This window comes from Pelodiscus sinensis, chromosome 6, assembly GCF_049634645.1.
Source record: "Pelodiscus sinensis isolate JC-2024 chromosome 6, ASM4963464v1, whole genome shotgun sequence".
Lineage (NCBI taxonomy): Eukaryota > Metazoa > Chordata > Testudines > Trionychidae > Pelodiscus > Pelodiscus sinensis.
The window spans coordinates 120,854,762-120,879,468 of NC_134716.1; the positions used below are offsets into that span (position 1 = coordinate 120,854,762).

Below are 24,707 nucleotides of genomic sequence, written 5' to 3' on the forward strand. Positions count from 1 at the left end.
AGACATAGCCATAGGGTGATTTCCATCCATTGACTGTTATGGAGTATTGAGGTCTGATGCCAGACATCTTTCTTATTTGAATTGTCCATACTCTTCCTGGAGGTGTAACTGGAGACAAGGTGGCTACTCGTGCCAGAATGGGTTTTAGAATCAGGCCTGATGTGTCTAAGAATCCAAGAACTGAGATCAGAGTGTGGTAGATCACGCATATCAAGAGAGGGGTATCTGTTGTCCTGCTGGCACACAATGAGAGCAAAAAGATGTAAATCAACAGAGAATGACTGAGCCTAAACATCCTTCTGCGCATTTGGCACCCAACTAGCAAAATAAAACACATTTTTGGCTCAGGTATACAAGGGAGTAACTGATTGTTTGTAAGTGCATGTGATTGATAGTGTGGAATATAGAGTGGAAAAGGGGAAATTTGAGGGCAAGGATGTGAACAGCATTCGCTACTGCAGAAACAAGGCCAGGTCACTTATATTTCAGGAAATGGAGCTTGTATTTATGATGCAGATGAAAAGTCTGTTCCAAGTTTCCTTTAGTCTGTAGCCCATCCAAATCAGTTTGCCATAAAGAAATTGACTGTTTGCATCAGAAGGAGCTGATGAATCCAGTTTAGCTGATGCTAAAATAACAATTTATGGCAGGTCCAATCTAGAATAATGAATGTGCTCCTAGCTCCAAAATTATGTCCCTATAATCTGAATGGTTATAAAAGGGGGAGGAGAGATAATGAGAGATTATATTTTTACAAAAATAGGAATAATAAAATATTGCTTAACAAATACAGAATCTGTGACGAATGCAAAGGACAACGGTGTAAACAGCAATGTATGTTACACTCACTTCAAAAAGTGTTTCTCTCTCCTGAAATGAGAGATCAGTGGAAGGAAGAAAAAGTTAATCATAAACATTACATCTAGAATACATTCTTTTTTTGAAAGGAGATATGCAAATTAGACTCTAATTTGCATATCTTCTTCCGATGGCTTTTTCGAAAGCGTTTTTTTTTTAAAGTGAAAAGTTTAGATGGTTTTTTCAAAAGAACCCCCCTTTTTCGAAAGAACCCTTCTTCCTTAAAAAATGAGGTATACAGGGTATAGTTCCATGTTTTCCCCCATGGAAGATTGGAAATGTTCATCAGAAGTTTCCAAAACTTTCCTCCCGCCCCCCAAAAATATGTTAAATTTTTTGATGTTGTGGCTTTCAGTTTTCCAGTGGAAAAAATCATTTCTCCCACCTTTCCCAAGGAAAGTGGACACTTTCTGTAACAACATTTGTTTAGTTGAAACCCCAGTTTTGTTCAAAAAGCATTGACAAATTTTTCAACAAGCCATAACAATATTTCTACTATTTTTTAGATTCTGATTGTTTAGATATTGCACCCACTGACTGGCTTATTACACCTACATATGGTCTATGTTCAGATTACTCTTAGCCAGCCCCCCACTTCCATCCTGGCCCAGTTCACACTGCCATGTGTTTGTTTTGCCATTTTACTGCATTTCGTCTTAAACTAAATCAGATCCATGCACAGAGATCCATAGAAGTAAAATACTTGGATACTGTTCAGGAAAGCTCAAACCTTTGTTCAGTGCACAAGGAATTTAATCAAAAAAGCAACTAACATGTTAGGGCTTATAAAGAATGAGGAAATAATACAGGAAGTTATGGTATGCCATTGTCTTACTGTGTGATTTCAGGTAAGTAAAGGAACTCCTTGTGCCCTCAGTTTTCCAAGCAGATGACTGGGATCAGAATGCTCACTCATCTTTGTAAAGGATTGAATGAATGTGAATAATGCATTTGTTTTCATGTTCCATGTGACCTTCACAAGGGAAAGAGCTGTATTGCTCCATATTTACACAGGAGAAATCCTATTGATTCCAGTGGAATTACACTGAAATCCAACTAAAGTAACACTGTGAAGTATCAGAATTTTCTCCTTTCTTTCTCTCTTTCTTTCAAAAATATTAGAAACTTGAGATTCTCCTTCATGGAATCTGATGGGTGACTTAGTTAGCAAGAGGTTCTTACCAGCTCATCTCTTCGCGTGAGTGTTTTGGGCCCTTGGTTCATTTGTGCATGGGTTTTGGTTTTATTACAACAGTGCCCATCTGAAGTAACTGATCTGAACTCAGGAGACTTTGAATTTACACTGGTCCAAGTGAAGGCAGAAATTGGACCACAACACGTAGGCTGGAGAGGGTACCACAACAGAGCAAGGAATAGACTTGGGACAATGTCCCATATTACATCTCTATAGGTATAATGGATTTTAAATAATTATTTTAATATATTAACAATTAAACTGACATTGACAGAATAAATTATTTTGTATTAATTTTTTGCTTGACAGATAGCAGTGGCAACCTTCCTCTTCTCATGTAAATAGGGTAGTTAAAATCTTGGACTGTTTCATGCACTGTGTACTGTCCAGCCTATTCATTGACAGAACCCCCTCAATACTTAAGGAAGGATACCCACTGATGTTACCGTACATAGGATTGAAATAAGGTCCCGCTAAGGCATGGTGCTCAACTCTGAGAAGAGGCTGAGGGATTTGGGCTTATTCAGTCTGCAAACAAGAAGAATGAGGGGGGATTTGATAGCAGCCTTCAACTTCCTGAAGGGAGGTTCCAAGGAGGTTCCAAGAGAGACTGTTCTCAGTAGTGACAGATGGCAGAACAAAGACCAATGGCCTTAAGTTTCAGTGGGGGAGGTCTAGGTTGAATATTAGGAAAAAACTATTTCCCTAGGAGGATTGTGGAGCACTGGAACGGGTTCCCTAGGGAGGTGGTAAAATCTCCATCCCTAGAGGTTTTTAAGTCTTGGCTTGACAAAGTCCTGGCTGGGAGGATTTAGTTGTGATTGGTGCTGCTTTGGGCAGAGGGTTGGATTCAATGACCTCCTGAGGTGTCTTTCAGCCCTAGGGTTCTATGTTTCTATGATTCTAACTCACATACCCAACTTGGAGAACGTGAGCATTCTATTGCCAATGGGAATTCTCATTGGCTTAAAGTCAGACATCTGTGTCAATATTTTGCTGATTGGGGCCTGAAAGAGCTAGCCCACCTGAGTCAGTTTGAAGCCAGCTAGCACAGATTAAAATAACAGAGAAGACAGTGCATCAGGTGCTTTACATATGTCTGGAATAGACCCTATGTGCACATTGGATTAACTAGCCAACTCTGGAATCTCTGGAATTCATTAACCACCCTCGTATTCAAGACAGCTCAAGTAGGCTAACGAGAGCATAGCTGCATCGGCATATCCTAAATAGAATTGCATGCACAGAAAGGGGAAGAGTTATGGTGCAAACAACATTAACATTGGTCATTCTTCATTTGAGAGTGATTTCTTATACAGCTGGAATATTCTTTTAATAATTTGGTATAAGATACTATAGTTTTGTGTGCATCTGAGGAGTTCAACATTTCTAAAAATTATATTTGAATGTACTAATTAAATGTCCTGCTACCCACAGTGTAATGACATTGAGGACCCAGTCCTAAAAGTTCTCTGACCCTGAAACTCTCATTGATTTCAATAGGAGTTTTGAATGTAGAGGGCTTACATGCTCAAGTCATCGGACACTGTTGACCATATGCTCATGATGATTAATGACAGGTACATTGGAAGCACGTGTCTTTACCTCATGCCTCACTGCACATGCAGGGTACATCATCAATCAGCATAACATCACAGTCTGCCATTCATTATTATTTAATTAAACAACACATATAATTTCTACAACTATTTTCAGTATAAATATTGTCTGATGCCTCAGTGCCATTTAGCCTTGACAGGGGAGTATAATAATGAGAGAGGAATGAATTATACATTTGAGTTATACAACATACACAAATATGTTAGTCCTTTATATAGATATCTATATCTATATTCTCTCTCTCTCTAAGGGTATGTCTACACTACCCTCCTAGTTCGAACTAGGAGGGTAATGTAGGCATACCGCACTTGCAAATGAAGCCCGGGATTTGAATTTCCCGGGCTTCATTTGCATAAGCGGGGAGCCGCCATTTTTAAAACCCCGCTGGTTCGAACCCCGTGCAGCGCGGCTACACGGGGCACGAACTAGGTAGTTCGAACTAGGAGGGTAGTGTAGACATACCCTTAGAGAGAGAGAATATAGATATAGATATCTATAGGAAGCCTAGTTCGAACTACCTAGTTCATGCCCCGTGTAGCCGCACGGCACGGGGTTCGAACAAGCCGGCATTTAAAAATGGCGCCGGCCGGCTTATGCAAATGAAGCCCGGGAAATTCAAATCCCGGGCTTCATTTGCAAGTGCGGTATGCCTACATTACCCCGCTAGTTCGAACTAGCGGGGTAGTGTAGACATACCCTAAATAAATAAAATAAATAAATATAATATACCTTGACAAACTAAGAGTGAAAAGAATAGTCCAGCAAACACAGTGGTTCAAGGTGAGAATATGCAGTGATTTATTTTTAATACATCATCTTACCTCCCTCATAGGAATGTTGTGAGGCTTAATTAATTAGTGTCCACCTAGGGGCTTATCTAAAGCTCAGGGAAGCGAATTGATGTCTTTCCCAGTAATTCCAATGGTCTTTTGTTCAGTACTTTGAGGAATCTCGAGGAAAGACACTGTAAAAGTTCATGGTATTATTTCTATTAAGTGAAATTCATGCTTGGGCAGAGAGCCAGAAGAAGACTTAGGCATCCATGGGGATTATTTGGTGCATTGGCTTTGTGCAAGCCTTCTGCATGGAGTGAATTTCACTCCTTCAGTAAATTGGAGTATTGCAAATGGATGGATCCCTTCTCCTTTCCTAAATTCCTTATTAGCTTTAAATTTGCATTTATGCTGGGATTTCCAAAAGCTGTCAGAGTTGGTTTAGCTCACCCACCACTGAAATCCATGGTAAAACATTTGTGGACTTCAGTGGGCAGCAAGGCTGTGTCTACATTATGTGGAAGATTGACACTGCCACGGCTGATCTTCCGGGTTTTGATCTAGTGAAGACCAGCTAAATTGAACTCAGAGGGCACCCCCCTTGGTGCCGGTACTCCTGCTCTTCACGAGGAGTAAAGGAAGCCAATGGGAGCATTTGCTCCTGTTGGTCTCTTACTGTGTGGATGGTGTAGAAACTCAGTTTAAGGTATATTGACTCCAGCTATGTAAATAATGTAACTGGAGTTGTGTATCTTAATTTAACCTTCTGCTGTAGTGTAAACCAGGTCCAACTGAAGCCTGTACTGAAGACTTTTGAAAATCCCACTCTACACCCGCACATTTTTTTCCTTTTCTATTTACTTAGCTGCCCTTACTGCTTTGTGTTTTTCAGAGGATGCTTATAAAACTCAAGTACGAATTGATGATGAACCGGCTTACTTGGACATTCTAGACACTGCTGGACAGGTGAGTAGTATCCTAAGGTAAACTTCTGTAACAACAGTAAAAGCAAATATATATGCCTATATATGAGTCACTAACATGAAGACAAGCTGCATTATTCAGGCATGAGTAGAGCAATAGCAGCACGACATATGGGAATTAGTACAAAAAAGATCAAGGGGTGCATCAGAAATAAAATTTGACTCAATTTCCTGATCAGTAGAGATAGGCAACATTAGGGAAAATTATTAGTACAATAAAAGGTTTTTTTCACATATACAAATGGCGAGGGTATTGTAATAAAGATACATAAATGTTACACATTTGACTGTTTCTGTTGTCTCTAGTCAATAATAACAATATTATATAGTTTACTTATATCATTAAATGTATTTGTTTACCACTTCTATCTTAAATTCCATTGCAAAGAATTTCCTTATTAGTTAAGCAGATCTTTATATCATTATGCAAATCTAAATCTAAATATATACATATATGAATCTTCTGTAAAAGATTTGCTAATAAGTATCTATGGATATCAATCAAAGAAGACCTTATATGTATATAAAATAAAAAAAGAAAGAATAAAAGCAAACAGCACTATTTGAAACAGTTATATAGAGTATTCACCTCTGTCTGTCTGCAAGGAGTGCCTAGTTAGATGGATGTTGTAAGTCTTGCTCTACTAGTCCACCAGTAGTTCAGGAAAAACTATGAGGACCATATTATATATCACACTGGAAAGCACAAGGGCATTCTAGAGAAAGTTTATTGACTTTTTCAAGCAACTCCAGATTCCCAGAGGTCCCCTCAGCCACTTGATTTTTGTGGTTTTCTAATCCCAAAATCTCATGTTCTTATTAAGCAAAACTCCTGCATATAGTTAGCTAGGACAGGGCAGTAGGAAAATCTGAAAGTGCCCATTTTTTTGTGATTTCCTATATATAAAAAGTATGGATTTTGGTATACCTACTGCAAAGATATAAGGCAAACATAACAATTAAATGTGGGATTTTTCTTAATTACTCAGGATCTGCAGAACACTAGTCCCAGGAAATTGCTGGAAAACTTGCACTAGGCGTTAGACCACTTGCTTTCACCAGCCACTGTGATTTCCAAAACACAAAGTACAAAATTATCAAAAGATAGCCCAGCAGCCCACATTCCTGCCCTTATTTCTCAACTTGCTGGTCTGCTAGTTCAGATTCAGGGAATGTGAGCCTGTAGTTGAAGCACCATACTGGAAATCAAGACACAAATGTTTTTCTGTCATCACTGCCATTGACTTACTGTGGTATATGAACAAGCCAAAGCTATTTCCCTGTCCATTAGGGGGAAAAGGAGTGCAAAAAACCACACATGATTGTGGAACAGAATAAAAGTATTTAGAGCTCTTACTGAGTCAGAAGGACAGATTCTCAGCTACTGTGAATCAACACAGCTCCATTGACTTCATTGCCTGCCCTGACTTATCCCATCTGCAGATCTGACCCAGAATTTTCGCTTTGCTTGTTTTAATGCATTATATGTGGTAAGTTAGTACGTATTTTAAGAGACTACAGCTCAACATCCACCATGACTTCTCAGCTACAGTGACTTGAGTTGGGCATCAGAATTATTTTAAAATTGTCTAGCGAGAGGAAATATTTTTATTCTTATAGTCTCTATAATAATTTCTTATGTTAAAGGCTTCACCTGGGGTTGGCAGGCCTTGAGGGCAGGCTATGGGTTCGCGATCTCAGTCTTGGAATGCCTTGCTAGGCTCTCTGAAGACCTAGTGGCTGAGGTACAGTGTTCCCTGTGTTCCCTCAACTGGGCAAGGTAGGAGGGAAGGGTACAGGGTCTCAGGCCCTTCCTTTTCACCAGGTCCCAACCAAGGCCCAAGGGGGAAAAGGTGGAGAGTCTTAACAGACTAGCCTCCCCAGGGCACTTCCTACCTCACTTTCTCTTACTTCAGTTTGGAGTGTGTTCCCAGCACTTAGCTTCCCTCTCAAAGGGTTGCTCTCACAGTCTCAATCATTCACACATCAGTCAGGGTTTCCTTGCTCACTTTTCAATACCCAAGTGCTCTCCCTTGTCACTGAGAAACAGGAGAATGTAGGGGGGCCAGACTTTGGTCTCCTAGTCCAGTCTTTATTCACAGTCTGTATGCTTCCCCTGAAGTCTGCTTGGTGCAGAAGCTGCAAACTTTGCTGCAAATAGACTCCTTCCTGCTTGACTCTGAGATTGTCTGCACTGTATCCCTCTTGTGCAAAAGCCTATGAAAATGAAGTGTGGATTAGCATATTGCTGGGCTTCATTTGCATACTTAATTAGGGGCTGTTTTTGTACAAGGGGCTTTTGCGCAAAAAGGAGCCATCTACGCAGCTCCTTTTTGCGCAAAAACCCCTTCTTGTGCAAGAGCCGTTCTTCCTGAAAAAATGAGGAAGAACGGCTCTTGTGCAAGAGGTTGTTTTTGCACAAAAAGAAGCTGTGTAGACAGCTCCTTTTTGTGTGAAAGCCTCTTGCGCAAAAACGGCCCCTAATTAATTATGCAAATAAAGCACAGTAATATGCTAATCCGTGCTTCATTTGCATAGGCTTTTGCGCAAGAGGGATGAAGTGTACACGTAGCCTTGGACTCCCTTTTTAAACAGGTCCTCCTTTTGGAGCATGCTCTGTAGCTGCCGATTCAAATAATGCTCCATAATTCCTTACGTCTGGTCTACACTACAAAATTAGGTTGGTTAAATTATATGGGTCAGGGGTATGAAAAATCCACTCCCCTAAGGGTTGTTAATCTAGGTTAAGTACTTGTATAGGTAACACTAGGTCAATGAAAGAATTATTCCATTGACCAGGCTATCACCTCTGGGCAGGTGGTTTACCTATGGCAATGGGTGAACCCCTCCTATTAGCATATGGAATGTCTAATCTGAAGTGCTACAGTAACACAACTGAGACATTGTTGTGTGTTATATGTGTAGACAAGCCCCTTTCAGAGGGTCTGCACACCCCCATCAAAATAATATAATAAGCATCTCACAACTTTTTCATCTGAGAGCTAAAAGAAAATTTCCGCCATTAAAGAAAGTCACTTTAAGAACATAAGAACATAAGAACGGCCGTACTGGGTCAGACCAAAGGTCCTTCTAGCCCAGTATCCTGTCTACTGACAGTGGCCAGCACCAGGTGCCCCAGAGAGGGTGGACCGAAGACAATGATCAAGCGATTTGTCTCCTGCCATCTCTCTCCAGCCTCTGACAAACAGAGGCCAAGGACACCATTTTATCCCCTGGCTAATAGCCTTTTATGGACCTAACCTCCATGAAATTATCTAGCTTCTCTTTAAACTCTATTATAGTCCTAGCCTTCACAGCCTCCTCTGGCAAGGTGTTCCACAGGTTGACTTCACGCTGTGTGAAGAAGAACTTTCTTTTATTTGTTTTAAACCTGCTCCCCATTAATTTTATTTGGTGACCTCTAGTTATTCTATTTAGGGAACTAATTAATAACTTTTCTTTATCGGCCCTCTCCACACCACTCATGATTTTATATACCTCTATCATATCCCTCCTCAGTCTCCTTTTTTCTAAACTGAAAAGTCCCAGTCACTTTAACCTCTCCTCATGTGGGACCCGTTCCAAACCCCTAATCATTTTAGTTGCTCTTTTCTGAACCCTTTCCAAGGCCAAAATATCTTTTTTGAGGTGAGGAGACCACATCTGTACACAGTATTCCAGATGTGGGCGTACCATAGTTTTATACAGGGGCAGTAAGATATTCTGTGTCTTATTTTCTATCCCTTTCCTAATAATTCCTAGCATCCTATTTGCCTTTTTGACCGCCGCTGCACACTGCGTGGAAGTTTTCAGAGAACTGTCCACGATAACTCCAAGATCCCTTTCCTGATTTGTCGTAGCCAAATTAGCCCCCATCATACTGTACGTATAGTTGGGGTTATTTTTCCCGATGTGCATTACTTTACACTTATCCACATTAAATTTCATTTGCCATTTTGTTGCCCAATCACTGAGTTTGGTGAGATCATCTTGGAGTCCCTCACAGTCTGCTTCTGTCTTGACTATCCTAAACAGTTTGGTATCATCTGCAAACTTTACTACCTCACTGCTTACCCCTTTCTCCAGATCATTTATGAATAAGTTGAAAAGGATTGGTCCCAGGACTGACCCTTGGGGGACACCACTAGTTACCCCTCTCCAATCTGAAAATTTACCATTTATTCCTACCCTTTGTTTCCTGTCTTTTAACCAGTTCTCAATGCAAGAAAGGACCTTTCCTCTTATCTCATGGCCATGTAATTTACACAAGAGCCTTTGGTGAGGGACCTTGTCAAAGGCTTTCTGAAAATCCAAGTATACTATATCTACTGGATCCCCCTTATCTGCATGCTTGTTAACCCCTTCAAAGAACTCTAATAGATTAGTAAGACAGGATTTCCCTTTACAGAAACCATGTTGACTTTTGTCCAACAAATTATGTTCTTCTACATGCTTCACAATTTTATTCTTTACTATTGTTTTGACTAATTTGCCCAGTACCGAAGTTAGACTTACCAGTCTGTAATTGCCAGGATCGCCCCTAGAGCCCTTTTTAAATATTGGTGTCACGTTGGTTACCTTCCAGTCATTAGGTACGGAAGCCGATTTAAAGGATAGGTTACAAACCACAGATAATAGCTCAGCAGTTTCCCATTTGAGTTCTTTTAGAACCCTTGGATGAATGCCATCCGGTCCCGGAGATTTGTTAACATTAAGTTTTTCTATTTGTTCCAAAACCTCCTCTAATGACACTTCAATCCGGGACAGTTCCTCAGATTCACCACCCACAAAGGACGGTGCAGATTCGGGAATCTCCCCAACGTCCTCAGCCGTGAAGACTGAAGCAAAGAAATCATTTAGTTCCTCTGCAATGGCTTTATCGTCCTTGATTGCTCCTTTTATAGCTTGATCATCTGGGGGACCCACAGGTTTTTTAGCAGGCATCCTGCTTCTAATGTACTTAAAAAACATTTTGTTATTTCTTTTTGAGTTTTTGGCTAGCTATTCCTCAAAATCTTTTTTTTCTTTTCTTATTACATTTTTACACTTGATTTGACAGTGTTTATGTTCCTTTCTATTTATCTCACTAGGATTGGACTTCCACTTCTTAAAAGATACCTTTTTGTCCCTCACTGCTTCTTTTACATGGTGGTTAAGCCACGGTGACACTGTTTTAGGTCTCTTGCTATGTTTTTTAATTTGGGGTATACATTTAAGTTGGGCCTCTATTATGGTGTCTTTAAAAAGTTTCTATGCAGCTTTCAGGGATTTGTCTCTAGTCACTGTGCCTTTTCATTTCTGTTTAACTAACCTCCTCATTTTTGTGTAATTCCCCTTTTTGAAATTAAATGTTAGGGTGCTGGACTGCTGAGATGTTCTTCCCACCACAGGAATGTTGAATGTTATTATATTATGGTCACTATTCCCAAGCGGTCCTGTAACGGTTATTTCCTGGACCTGATCCTGCACTCCACTCAGGACTAAATCGAGAATTGCCTCTCCCCTTGTGGGTTCCTGCACCAGCTGCTCCAAGAAGCAGTCATTTAAGGCATTGAGAAATTTTATCTCCACTTCTCTTCTTGAGGTGACATGTATCCAGTCAATATGGGGGTAATTAAAATCCCCCATTATTATAGAGTTCTCTATTTTGGTAGCCTCTCTAATCTCCCTCAGCATTTCAATGTCAGTATCGCTGTCCTGGTCAGGTGGTCAGTAATATATCCCTACTGCTAATTTCTTATTATTGGAGCATGGAATTTCTATCCATAGCAATTCTATGGAACATGTTGATTCATTTAATATTTTTATTTCATTTGATTTTACATTATCTTTCACATACAGTGCCACTCCGCCACCCACCCAGCCTGCTCTATCCTTTCGATATATATTTATATCCCGGTATGATTAGATCACTTACAGCTTAGTTCAAGGTGACCACTTTGACTGGATGGAAGGAAGGAGAAATGATATATAAAAAAAGGAACTCTTTATTTTATGGGACTATTTATGAAAAAAATATTTTCTTCGGCTTCTCTCAAATGTACATTTCTACTGTCCTCAGATATAAAATAGAATTGTTATAAGTGTCTACCTTATGTTTACAATGGTAGTGATCAATATAAATACATTTCAATAATCTTAAAATAAGAGATGGGTGATCAACAGGCTTCACTCCTTTTTCCTTGTGCCAGCTGATTTTTTTTAATTTAAACTTTGAACTCAATATGATTTTTGGAGTTATATAAAATGCCTGCCACGACAAAGGGGCAAGCAATTCCAAATGTTATGTAGAATAAAATCAGATTCATAGAGAAATACCTCCATTAAAACTGCTGCTTTGTTAGAACATACTTGATACAAAAGCTAGTTTGCTTACACTGGTATAAATTTGGAGTAACTTTAGTGAAGAGTTGATTTCAGCTAGACATAAGTGTAAAAGAGAGCAGAATTTGTCCCATTAAAATATAGGTAATTATTTTTATAGAAATAGCAAATGTGATGTTCCTATGTCCCATCTAAAATAAATTTACTCCTTTGCATTTTGTAACTTTGTACCTCTGTCATGCTTTATATCCATTTAATATCTTTATGCTAGAGTTGGGCCCATATGGCAAAGTTTATATCTGCTTACATCTGAATTTATATCAAAGTCTGGCGTGTTCAAATTAGGGGGCAGTAGGCAGGCAAAGTTGTTGGTTGGAATCCTTAGAAATATAGATGCCATATCAGAAATATATTTCTGGCTCTAACAGGGCCAGCCTGATCCATTTGTGCACCCCAGGCCCCGGGATCATGGTGCCACCCACAGGACTGCAGTACATGCGTGGTCCCGCCCCCAGAGCACCGGCACATGTGCGGCCCCACCCCGCCCGGTCTGGCAGCCCCGCATGGCATCCCCTACAATAGGGTACCCCGGGCGATAGCCCTGTCAGCCCGTAGCTTGGGTCGTCTCTCGGCTCTAAACTACTACAGCTAGTTTAAAAGGAAACAGGTGACCAAGCCATCAAACTATGGAGGTTTTGAATCCACTCAGTTGTTTTCTTCTTCTTACACGGAGACCACCAACCCTGAGCAAACTCTCATTCCAAAAAAGAGTCCAAATGTTCTGTGAATGACAAATTCCGTCCTCTGTACACCACTGGTCATTCCCTGCTGTCATGCTCCTCTGCTACTGGCAGGAGTTATACTGGATCAATGCTTCTTTTGTCATCTCCTACCACTGGTATGTCCATGCCTTCTTCTTTAACGTACTTGGTGTGACACATTGAATGTTGTATTGTGCTATGGTGTGTGAATACCTCCCTTTTCTGCTAATCACTGTGCTAATCAATTCCTAGTTTATTTGAATTCGAGTTGGTTGAGAAGCAAAATATCCATCCCAGGAGAAACTATGCTAGTTTTACCTTTGTTTTCATCTCACATTGGGACAAAATGTCGAACTATGGAAAATTTTTCCCCGAAATTCAGAAATGTTTTAGTTTTGAAATGAGAAAACAAAAAAATGGCTCCTTTTTTTGATTGAATTGAAATGTCTAGTCAACCTTAAAGGTTTTCCTAATGAGTTGACATTTCAGCTTAACATGATATAAGAATGGCATTGGAAATCAAAATGTCAGTTTAAACTAAAATGTTGAATATCAGTATTTTACAAATCTTTTCAAAATTTTGAAAATCAAACATTGTGTCGAAATCCTCATTTTCCTGTTGGAAACTTTGATTTTGATGGAACCATGTTTTCAGGAGAAAAACTTTTTGTTGGATGCTTTCCTAACATCTGTAGTTTTCATCAGTGTTTCTCAACCAGTGGTACGAATATCCTTAAGGGTACTCGAGAGAATTCTGGGAAGTAGGCCAACACAACTAAAATTTGGAGAAAACTGAATTTTTGTTTTAAGTTTTACAGCGTTTTATTATTTTTGGACTTTTTACATCCAAAAATTTCATCGCCTGGCCGGCTACGATTAAGGTATTTAAACAAATGTGTTGCAACGGTAGAAAAAAATTGTGTGTCTGAAAAATGTAAGTACTGGGAGTACTTATAATTTTTTTACGGGGTACTTTATAAAAAAAAGGTTGAGAAACACTAGTTTACATGCTGTAGTTGCCTCAGTACTTGATTCTGATGTCTTTGGAGTAAATGGCAAAATTACAGTTGATGAGAGGGGGGAGCAGGATGGAGGAACCCTTAGAAGGGCTTGAGCTCAATTTTCAGCCTTTTTCTCTTAGATGTACCATTACGAATTGTCTCCCTTGAAAATTACCCCTGTGGTACTATCTGTCTGTTGATCTCACAGGGTTCCCTGGCTCACCAGGCCAGAGCCTTTTTTCAAATGAATTTGTCTTTTTCTCTCTCTACATATAAAAAATATTTTGCTGCCGGACAACAGAATATTCCAGCCAGGCAACAGGTACTGACCTCATCATGTCATCAGTGTCCCCATGTTCTCTGGCTGCAAAAGCAAAAACAGCCCGAGAGAGGGGGGTGGCAATTGGGAGCAGCCCCCTAGTCCTAGTGTAACTCCATTGACTTCCAAAGAATGATTCTGAGATTTTACTGGTAGAAGGGCAAGAGACTCAGGCTTCTAGTCTTTTATTTCTGCCCTTAGATCTACCTACGGATTACCAGTGACAGGCAGCCCCCTGTGCTTTACAAAGAGCTTTCACACATGTTGGAAACATTTCTCACTTTCAGCAGCTTTTCATTTTAAGTTCAAAATGTGTTGCTGCTTCCACAGCCCTGTTGAAATCCCCCTCTCATGACCACACGCAGTAGTTATCCCTTTTGTTATGTTCTCCCACCATTTGCTGAGACAAAGCTCTTATTCCTGACCCTTATGGCTCATGATCCAAAGCTCCTTACTGAGTCTCCATAAAGGGCGTAAAAAAAACCAAAAAACCACCACTGTCAGAAAGAGAACCCCTAGAAGGCCCTAGAAAGGCAGGTAAACTCATTTGCAAACAGAGCAAACATAGAAAAACAGGTAAATGGACCTGTAGTCATAATTATTGTACACATTTTCCATATCCAAATATGAGACTTTTTTAAATGCACTTGGTGCAGAACTATATTCTTCAGATTGAAAGACCAACCTCAAAGTGCTATGGCATATTATTTAAGGAAGAATCTCTTTTGTTTGGAGATGTTTGTGTATGAAGTCATTTTCAGACAGGCACTTCCCAACTGACAATGACAGCATGCTCTCTACTGAAATCTGTCTTTCAATTACCAGCAAATCACAAGATATGTTTATCCTGCCACCCTCCAAGACTGGGATTTTTACCCCATGCTTCAAGCTTTGAAGAGGGTTGTATATTAACCCAGAGCTCTTCAGCTAAACACACTCTTCCAGACTAAACATCATAGTCTGATGACTCATTCTGATTGTTATCGGTGAGCCTTCTAGTTGTTATGAAAACATGCTGCTCCATAATCCTGAATCAGTATGAGCTGAGTTTCAAACTAAGCTATTGAAGCTTATCTCAAGAAAATGTAAAAGGCAGTTTTGGCAGTAATTACATTTTAATGGGTCTTTAGAGCTTATTCTTTTATGGAGAAAATAATTTTAATGCACATTCTCTTATATACTGTAATGTGTAAATGAAATATTCACATCTTATTTTTAAGGCACTATTAGCGAGCTAAGCAGTGAACATTATTCACTCAATGCACTAGGTGAACAGCGTCAATTTAATTTTCTTTTTTATATTTATTTGTGAGGCAGGCTGATGCTGGCATTCAGAAAAATATCAGGCCATGCTCCTGAATGCTTTTTTGAATTCTCTATCTTAGCAAACTATATTTTGACACTCAGTCTTGCAGAGAGAAACAAAATCAATCTCATCACTAAATCACTTTGTTTCGGAAGCTGCAAATATGGGAGATGCTTTTGAGGTTTGGGAAAGGTATTCAACAAAAATATGCTGGTAAATTGTAGATTCAGGGTATGTCTACACTACCCCCCAGTTCGAACTAGGGGGGTAACGTATGCATACCGAACTTGCTAATGAAGCCCGGGATTTGAATTTCCCGGGCTTCATTAGCATAAAGCCGGCTCCGCCATTTTTAAAAGCCGGCTTGTTCGAACCCCGTGCCGCGCGGCTACACGCGGCACGGGCTAGATAGTTCGAACTATGTAGCCATTCCGATCTATCTGTACGCCTCGTGGAACAAGGTGTACGGATAGATCGGAATGGCTACATAGTTCGAACTATCTAGCCCGTGCCGCGTGTAGCCGCGCGGCACGGGGTTCGAACAAGCCGGCTTTTAAAAATGGCGGAGCCGGCTTTATGCTAATGAAGCCCGGGAAATTCAAATCCCGGGCTTCATTAGCAAGTTCGGTATGCATACATTACCCCCCTAGTTCGAACTAGGGGGGTAGTGTAGACATACCCTCAGTGATAAGAACAGATCTTGTTTTGTAATCTATGGGAAAGCATTCACGATGGGACCATGTTGCATAAAGACAATTTGTTTAACTAGAATGGCTGATTGAAAGCTAAGATTCCTGAGTATATTTTCTGTCTCTGTGTTTGAAAGAATCAAAGTGTAACCAAGGGCAAGTCATTTTTCCTTTCTACACCTGCTTACCCTTCTGCCAGACAGGTAATATATGGTTATAGCAACTAAATAGCAACTTATGATGAACAGCAGAGTTTATTAATGCAAGAGGTGCTCATGCCCTTATTTCCCCCTAAAAATGGACTTAGAACCTTATCACTACTTCAGTGTGGGATCAGAACATCATTGTGTCCTGAACCATGTGTAATATCAGCTAGTATTTTCACTACTCTCCTTCCCCAGGGATTCCTACTGGACATGGAAGATACTATTCATGATTAGGGTACCATATTAAGGCCAAGAGAAAGTTTTCTGTTAATTTTTTTTCTTAAAATAACTTTTTTCTATTCTTTTTTCATGGAAAAGACATGCAACAAAATATCCAAAACAAAGCCTCAGTCTGGGCTTTCTGCCACAAACCACAAGTAACCAGAAATACCTCCCACCCTCTTAACATTTCAAAGAAAAAAACGGGGGGACAAATATTGTTTCTATTTGTTTCCAGATTTTTGAGGAAATTACTTTCCATTGTCCAAATAGTTCTGTAACAGTGTGTAGTGTGAATGAACTTAATAAATATATCCACCCCCATCCAAAATCCTCCTCCCCCAACTCACAGAGCACCACATCATTATGTAGCCCTATCCCTTTAAGGCATGCATGTATCCCATTTCTGTTACCAGCATTAATCCCCTGATTAAGAGGCGAGTGTCCTTGGAGGCTGCTTCTCAGAGGAGGAGAAATCAATGTTATGGAATCTGGGTCTGTACTAAATATACCATGCTTTATTTACACATATATACCAGAGATGGACACAAACAGCAGATAGGCAGTTCCATATTTCAGAAGTCTCATTCCAGACACCAATATCTGCTGCTCAGGAACCAACTCTGCGCTGACAATTGATTCCGGCATGGGAAAATCTTCTTGCTACTTGCAACAGCATCCTCCAAACATAATCTTAAGACTGAACTTCACAACAATAAGATCACAACTAATACTGCTACCTAGTGGTGCCTGCTATGCCAGAAGAAATTCTTGATCTCAGGTGGAGAGTGGACTTGTGAGCACCTTGTAGGTTTTGGATCCATGGGAGTGCAAAAGTGTTTTGGTTCAAGGATTCTGTGGCTCAGAAAAAGCCAGCAGTGTGGCATGCTGCTCTGTATCCAGTGGATGCTCCATCAACACATTGTCTGATGGAGGCTCCAAAGTAGTCTCCAAGGTAAAAAGGGGGCCATTTGAGTGAACAGGTGTTGAGGTGCTAGAGATGAGGTACCTATTCACATCTTATCTGAACTGCCCAAGCCTTTTGAATCTGGAAGAGTAAACTGGGAATCTGAGAGGAAAAGTCTTTCTAAAGTATTCTAAAATGGTATGTTCCATTCCATGATAATGAGAAACACTAAAAGCAAAAGCTCTCTTTCAGGATACAGTATTTCAGGACTTCAGTCTCAAAGAGAGAAAGAAAGAGAGAAAGGCAAACCTCATTGAATGTTTCAGCTTCAGTTTTCTTTGTATATTCATGCTGTTGAGCAGTTTAGTTGATCCAACCAGTTTCAAATTTTTTTGCTAGTTCTGGGGAATCCTGACTTGGCCAATACTTCTGGGCTACGTCTAGACTGGCATGATTTTCTGCAAATGCTTTTAATGGAAAAGTTTTCCGTTAAAAGCATTTGTGGAAAAGAGCATCTAGATTGGCACGGACGCTTTTCCGCAAAAGCACTTTTTGTGGAAAAGCATCTGTGCCAATCTAGATGCACTTTTGCACAAAAAAGCCCTGATTGCCATTTTCGTGATCGGGGCTTTTTTGCGCAAAACAAATCTGAGCTGTCTACACTGGCCCTTTTGCACAAAAGCTTTTGCGCAAAAGGACTTTTGCCCCAACAGGAGCAGCATAGTATTTCTGCAAGAAGCACTGATTTCTTACATGAGATCATTAGTGTTCTTGAGGAAATTCAAGCGGCCAGTGTAGACATCTGCTTTTGCGGAAAAACTTGCCAGTCTAGACACAGCCCTGTTGGGTATGAAAACATTCCAAAGGGGAAAGGAAGGGAAAAAGAGGAATTATTTCAAGAAAATGATTAATGCAAAATAGGATGTATTTCAGATTTCTATTTCTCTTGCTTCCTTCAGCTCAGATAGGCTCTTGCCTGCTTTTGTTCGAGACTGATACCTAATGAAAATAAATTGATCTCACTGCAGTTCTATATAATTACCAGAACAGTGGGAGGCTACAAAACAAAGTTTGCTCAGCAAGGTGCATCTATTAAAAAAAAAAAGGAATAAAAGCTGATTTGCAGACATATTAATTGTAGATATATATGAAGGCACATCTTTTATGTCTACACTACCACCCTAGTTCGAACTAGGGTGGTAATGTAGGTATACCGCACTTGCAAATGAAGCCCGGGATTTGAATTTCCCGGGCTTCATTTGCATAAGCCGGCCGGCGCCATTTTTAAATGCCGGCTTGTTCGAACACCGTGCCGCGCGGCTACACACGGCACGGGCTAGATAGTTTGAACTAGCAAGCCATTCCGAACTATCTGTACGCGCGGCACGGGGTTCGAACAAGCCGGCATTTAAAAATGGCGCCGGCCAGCTTATGCAAATGAAGCCCGGGAAATTCAAATCCCGAGCTTCATTTGCAAGTGCGGTATGCCTACATTACCCCGCTAGACATACCCATATTTTATGCCTTTTTGGTGCAAATTGGCATCTGACTTCTATTTTCAGGCGAGAGGAGAAAAGGAAAAGTCCTTGAGATTCTTCACATTGCATGTCCCCTGAATTGTTCTGACAGCACAAGAACTGATCACTAGGGCTATGTCTACATTGCAGCGCTATTTCAGGATACCAGAATATCCCAAAATACTTATCCTGTGTCTTTACAGCAAGCCCATTATTTCAAAATATAACAGGCTCACTATTCTGACCTTCCTATGAACCTCATTCTATGAGGAGTAAGGGTCATTTTGAAATAGCAGATTATTTCAAAATTTGGCTCTGTGTAAACAGCGTCAAAGTACGAAATAAGCTATTTCAAAATAAGATTGAAATAAGCTATGCAATAGCTATGCGTAGCTCAAATCACGTCTTATTTCGAGCTACAGTGCAGTGTAGATGCACCTTAGGTCTGAAGGAACTTAATATCATTCAGTATCTTTTGGGAACTACTTATCCTCGTATTCATATCAGCACTCCTTCTTCCCTGTTGTCATAGTTCCAAGTCTCATGTTTATCCTCATAACAACCCTGTGAGCAGAAGTGGCCCTAGATGCGCTGCCGGCAACTGGTGCCCTAGGAGAGGCAAACGATTGGTGCCTCTGCCTCCAAAGCCCTCAACGGCTGTTTTTTTTGGCGTCCTAGGCAATTGCCTAGGTTGCCTGTATTGATGGGCCATCACTGCCTGTGAGGCAGGGAAGAAATGTGCACAGATGTGCAACTGAGCTGCAGAGAGACTAAGGGCTAGATGTGCAACGGAACTTCAATGGTGTGATTCAGAATATTCCAACACCTAACTTGTAGGTACCTAGAAAATCACAAGAATAAAAGTGCCATTCACAAAGCCTGTGTTAGATGCCTAGGATCCCTACACAATGAATGTCAAAAGAATGGCATACATTCTTAAAACCCCTTAGAATGGCATATCCAAAAACGGGCATATAAGCTGTGAGCCTCCTAGGCTAAATGATGGGAGATGAATAAGGATCTCCAGGAGAGGCATTAGGATCTTGCAGAAAACAGGCTTTTTGCACCAAAAAAAAGTCCACACAGCTTGTTTTTGCGCAAAAACGGCTTGAATAAATTATGCAAATGAAATGAAGCAAAATGCTAATCTGCACTTCATTTGCATAGGAAGCCTGAGGGTTTGTCTACCCTACAGAGAAGATCGACACTGCTGCTGTAGGGTTGATTGATGGTTTGAGTATTTTTATAATTTTAGGTTTTGGTTTTTTTTTTACAGAAGCTCTTTACAAGGATTGAAGTGACTTTAATCTAGCACTATTGTTTTCCAGCTAATATTGCAGGCCTCCTCCTTCATTCTTTTCTATTTGGATAGCTCTGCTTACACACACCTTTCTTCTAGAGGCCCACTGCCACAGCTCAGGGTGGCAGTGTAATTGATGGGTCCATCTCTCTTCATCCTTTAACATTGGCTATGTCTAGACTGCAGGCTTGTTTCAGAAGAAGCTTCTCCAGAAGAGATCTGAAAAAACTTCTTCCGAAAGAGAGCATCTACACAGTAAAAGCGCACTGAAAAAGTGATCTGTTTTTTTGAAAGATAGTGTCCATACTGAATGGACACTATCTAGCATTTAAGCTGTGATTACTATGGACGGAGTGGCCACCAGGGCACCTGTGCTTTCTCGTCTTTCCTCTTCTTTCAAAAGAACTCCCTCTTCCCTGTCCACACATGCCTTCTTTTAAAAGAGCTCTTTTGGGAAAAGGTTTCTTCCTCATAGAAAAAGGTTTACCAATGTTGGGAAAACCCCTCCGTTCTTTCAATTTTTTTTTCAAAAGAATGCGATTGTAGTGTAGACGCAAATGAAATTTTTCTGAAAAAACTCTGCAGTGTAGACATACCCATTAACATCCAAATGGGACCAGGACAGAGACTATATAAAATTGTCTTGTCTATACAACAGACTATAGGATCTCTATATCTTCTTACTCACATCAGTGTAACTCCATTGGTGTCAGGGAAATGATTCCTGATTTACACCAGTGACCAGAAAGCCTCATGAGGTATATGCCATGAACCCATGAATAGAAGGATGAACAGAAGAAGATCAGAATCACAGACAGCTAGCGAGTGCTTTCAATGAGAAGAGATTCAACACACAGTGTCTATTCCCTGTGGGCCTGATTAGTGCAAGCTGAAACCAAGTAAGAATGCTAGGAATGCACACCTACTTTGCACTTGTGTAGAAATATCACCAGAGGTATCCCAAAATAGCTACCATGCACCTTCACAAGCTGCCCATTAATTCAAAATATTTTTGAAATAACGGGTGCGCTATTTTGCCATCCCAGTAAACCTCATGTCACGAGGGATAAGGGATGTCTTGAAATAACACGTTATTTTGAAAATTGGCACTGTGTAGACGTGCCAAATTTCAAAATGAGCTGATTCGAAATAAGATACGCAATTTGTGTAGTACAAATTGTATATCCTATTTCGAGTTCAGGGTGCTGTATAGATGCACCCTAAATGAGTATCAGTGGTGTAAAGGCAATGGGAAAATCAAGCCATTTGTGTCATAGAATCATACTAGACTTTATTGCTGGGATCAACACAAAATCAATGCAACTATAAAAAAAATTATTTGTTTTTCTTTATATTAAGAGTTTCATTCACATCTATTATGATGTCTACAGGTGTTCAAGCGTCAATACAATGTGTAGCTACACTTAGATGGGATTTCATTAGGTGTGATGACAACATGCAGTAAGAGGCAAGGAAAGCCCAACTTGATATTTAGATCCCACGTTAGGTTTGCAGCTCTAGTGGTGGGAGGGATAACAGACGTTTCTTGAGCTTTGCAAGCAGACCTGGCCCTGGTGCAAGGCGAGAAAGGCAAATGCCTTGGGCCCTGTGCTTTTGGGGCCCCACGCTGTTGAGTATTCACCATCCCCCAGCCGGGCCTGTGGCCTCACTCCCAGGCTATGGCTACACTCACGGCTTCTTGCGCGAGTAATATGCAAATGAGGCTAAGCGTGGAATATCACCGTGCCACATTTGCATACCTAATGAGCCACCATTTTTTTCACAAGAGGCTCTTGCGCAAGAAGGAGCGTCTACACTGCCCCTTCTTGCGCAAGAAAAACCCTCTTGCGCAATGCCGTTCTTCCTGAAAAGTAATAGGTGTAACGGCATTGTGCAAGAGGGTTTTTCTTGTGCAAGAAGGGGCAGTGTAGATGCTCTTTCTTGCGCAAGAGCTTCTTCTGAAAAAATGGTGGCTCATTAGGTATGCAAATGAGGCTCAGCGATATTCCACGCTTAGCCTCATTTGCAAGAAGCTGCAAGTGTAGACATAGCCCTAGTGTCTTGCCTTGGACCCCCCAAACCTTCTGGCCAAGCCTGTTTCCAAGGTAAGCAAACCGGGTGTGGAAGTCACCACAACGCAATAAATACTTGAGCCCAGGATGTCATTCTTCCTCACTTATTAGAACATCAATGAGACAATTCCACGACCTCCTGTTTTACCTTTGCTGAACCAAACTGGGGAGAAGAGTAAGTCTGTAGAACTTGTGTGAGCTGCAATCCCTCATGGTCTTTCCCTTCCAGCTGCAATCATTACTGCCACACTGCCGTTATGCTGCTGTTTACTAAAATATATTTACTGAGCAATTAATCCTTTCTCTTTACCACTTAGGATGCATTTTTGTGAAAATCTGTTTTATTCTTTCCTGAATACAAATTAGGAGGGGGGGAAGTGTTTTATGGTGTGCAGTAAATGAAAGGCACCTGGGGTGTTTAGCGATCGTTAACAATGAAGCTTGCCTCAGTGAATGCATTGAAGAGAAAATTATAAAAGTGTTTATTCTGAAGGAAGAAACTATTCCTGTTAACATGAAGGAAGTTCACTGAGCGAGGGACTGTTGCTTTAAGGTGTTTTATTGCTAGTGTGAAGAATTGATTTAGTGCTGCCAACACTGTTTCGGGGTGAATGGAACGCCTGTGTTGACTCCCAGATGAGAGATTATATATTTTCATTATTGAGTATGACAGGGAAGGCTGCCACTTTAAGAAAAGTTTGATTAATAAAGCTCCGCTTGCAGCCCAGGTGCAGCAAATTGGCGAATGCCTGGTCACCCGAGGCCAGGAGACAGAGTAAATACACCACGCTGACTGCAGAGAAGCTAGTTCTGGAATGGAGATTGAAAGCAAGAGCTGGTTAGTAAGTAGCCTCTTTAGCCTACCAAAGAGCGGCTGTCGTGCTGCTTTGGAATTACTGTTATTTTTGTAGGGCTTTGGTCTGCTTCTGCTGTGGAAAAGGTCCTTATGGTTGTTTCATCCTGAGTGAGTGGAAGCATCCTGGTTTGATAAGTCAGCCTGGGCATTCCCTCACCCTGACTCTGAGCAACATGAAGAAAAATATTTGCCAAAGGAATTGTTCTAGTATCAGTCTCAATCACCACAATCAGATAAGGGTGGCAGGTCTGTGGAAATATTGATGATGCCCAGAGCCCACATCCACCCCCAGTTGAACTTCATTCCCCCGCCCACCTGCCTGAGGCTCTGGCAGAAAGCTTGGGTGGGGGTGGGGTTCAGGCTCTGGGAGGCAGTTTGGGTAGGGAAGAGGGTCTGGGTGCAGGATCTGGGCTGGAATAAGGCATTAAGGCCTGGACGGGTTGGGTGCAGGGTCTGGGGATGAGTTTAGGTTTGGAAAGGGGGTGGGATCAGGCCCTAGGAGGGAATGTGTGTGTGGGAGAAGGTCTGGAGTGCAGGTTCTGGGGGGGTGTCTGCGGGCTGGGCGCAGGCACTGAGCTGGGGCAGGAAGTGAGGGCCCAATAAGGACAGAGTGGGCAGGCTCCGGGATTGAGTTGGAGGGGTCGGGGTGCAGCTCTGGGACAGTCTGTGGGCTAGGTGTGAGCTCTGTGCTGGTACAGGCGGGGGTGAGAAGTGCAGGATCTGGGAGGGAGTTTGAGGAAATGTGGGAGGAAAGAATGGGGCAGTAGGAAGTAGATTGGGGGTGTCTATGAGGATGGGGGTGTAGTGTTTGGGGGAGAGTGGGGTTGCCGCATTTATCTGGGGCATCCCTTTCTGAGACTGGCTTCTGGGTGCCAGGGCAGGGGGTCTCCACATGCTGCTTCCCGCAGGCACTGCCCCTACAGCTCCCATTGGTCACACGGGTGCTTGGGGCTGTACGGAGTGAGTGGTCCAGAGGCAACTCTAGACCCACTGCACTGCCAGTGGTGGCAGCAGGGGTCACTGCGCCATTTTAAATTGCCAGAGGGTAGCACGATGGGAGGGAGGGTGCACACAGGGATGGCAGGTGGTGTCAGAAGGGAAATACAGCCCCAAACTTTGCTGGAGCAGGGCTCTCGGGACCAGAATATTTCTGGAGCCTGGGCACCATGGGCTGCCCTTGCAACCAGAAACAGCAAGAGTCTTCAAGGTGGAAATAAAGACACCACCGTTTGAAAGGGCATCCCTACTAAAGCATGGTGCGGTTTCTTTCAGCCAGGTTGCAATGGCTGGAAATTGTGAACAGGTATAGCGTGAAGAGGTGGGGGTAATTTGAAAGCAAGGATGAGCCTGGTCTGGAAGGCCCAAACATAAATTCTGATGAACATCTAAACTTCCCAGGTTGAGGGATATTCGGATCTGGTGTTCCAGTTCAGATTTATCTTACATGCAGGCCCAATTGGTCAAAAGAAACCATTGATCTTTCCCAACGTGCCCGGCCCTAATAGGCCCTCCAAAAATCCGTAGTCCTACCTTGGTTTAGATCAGGGGTTCCCAACCTTTTTCAGTCCCCGTACCTCCTTGGCTTTTAGTAAACCTTCCCATACCCCCTATTCAAAATGAAAGGAAATAAATTCTAGACTCTAGAATCCACAACTTTTTTCACTAACACTACTACTTTTGGAATATTTAAATTAGGATAATCTAGTTATTTACCAAATATTCCCCATACCCCTGGACAAGCTTCTCGTACCCCCTGGGGGTACGCGTACCCCAGATTGGGAACCCCTGGTTTAGATAGAAG

General features: G+C 41.4%; 1 protein-coding gene across 1 annotated transcript in view; it reads left to right on the forward strand.

Moving 5' to 3' along the window:
• RIT2 (Ras like without CAAX 2) overlaps positions 1 to 24,707 on the forward strand; it is a 281,316-nt gene that overhangs the window by 110,338 nt on the left and 146,271 nt on the right. Inside the window, exon 3 of the mRNA XM_006136787.4 lies at positions 5,339 to 5,412. Coding sequence (XP_006136849.3) covers positions 5,339 to 5,412 — 74 coding nt within the window. The remainder of the gene's footprint in view (positions 1 to 5,338; positions 5,413 to 24,707) is intronic.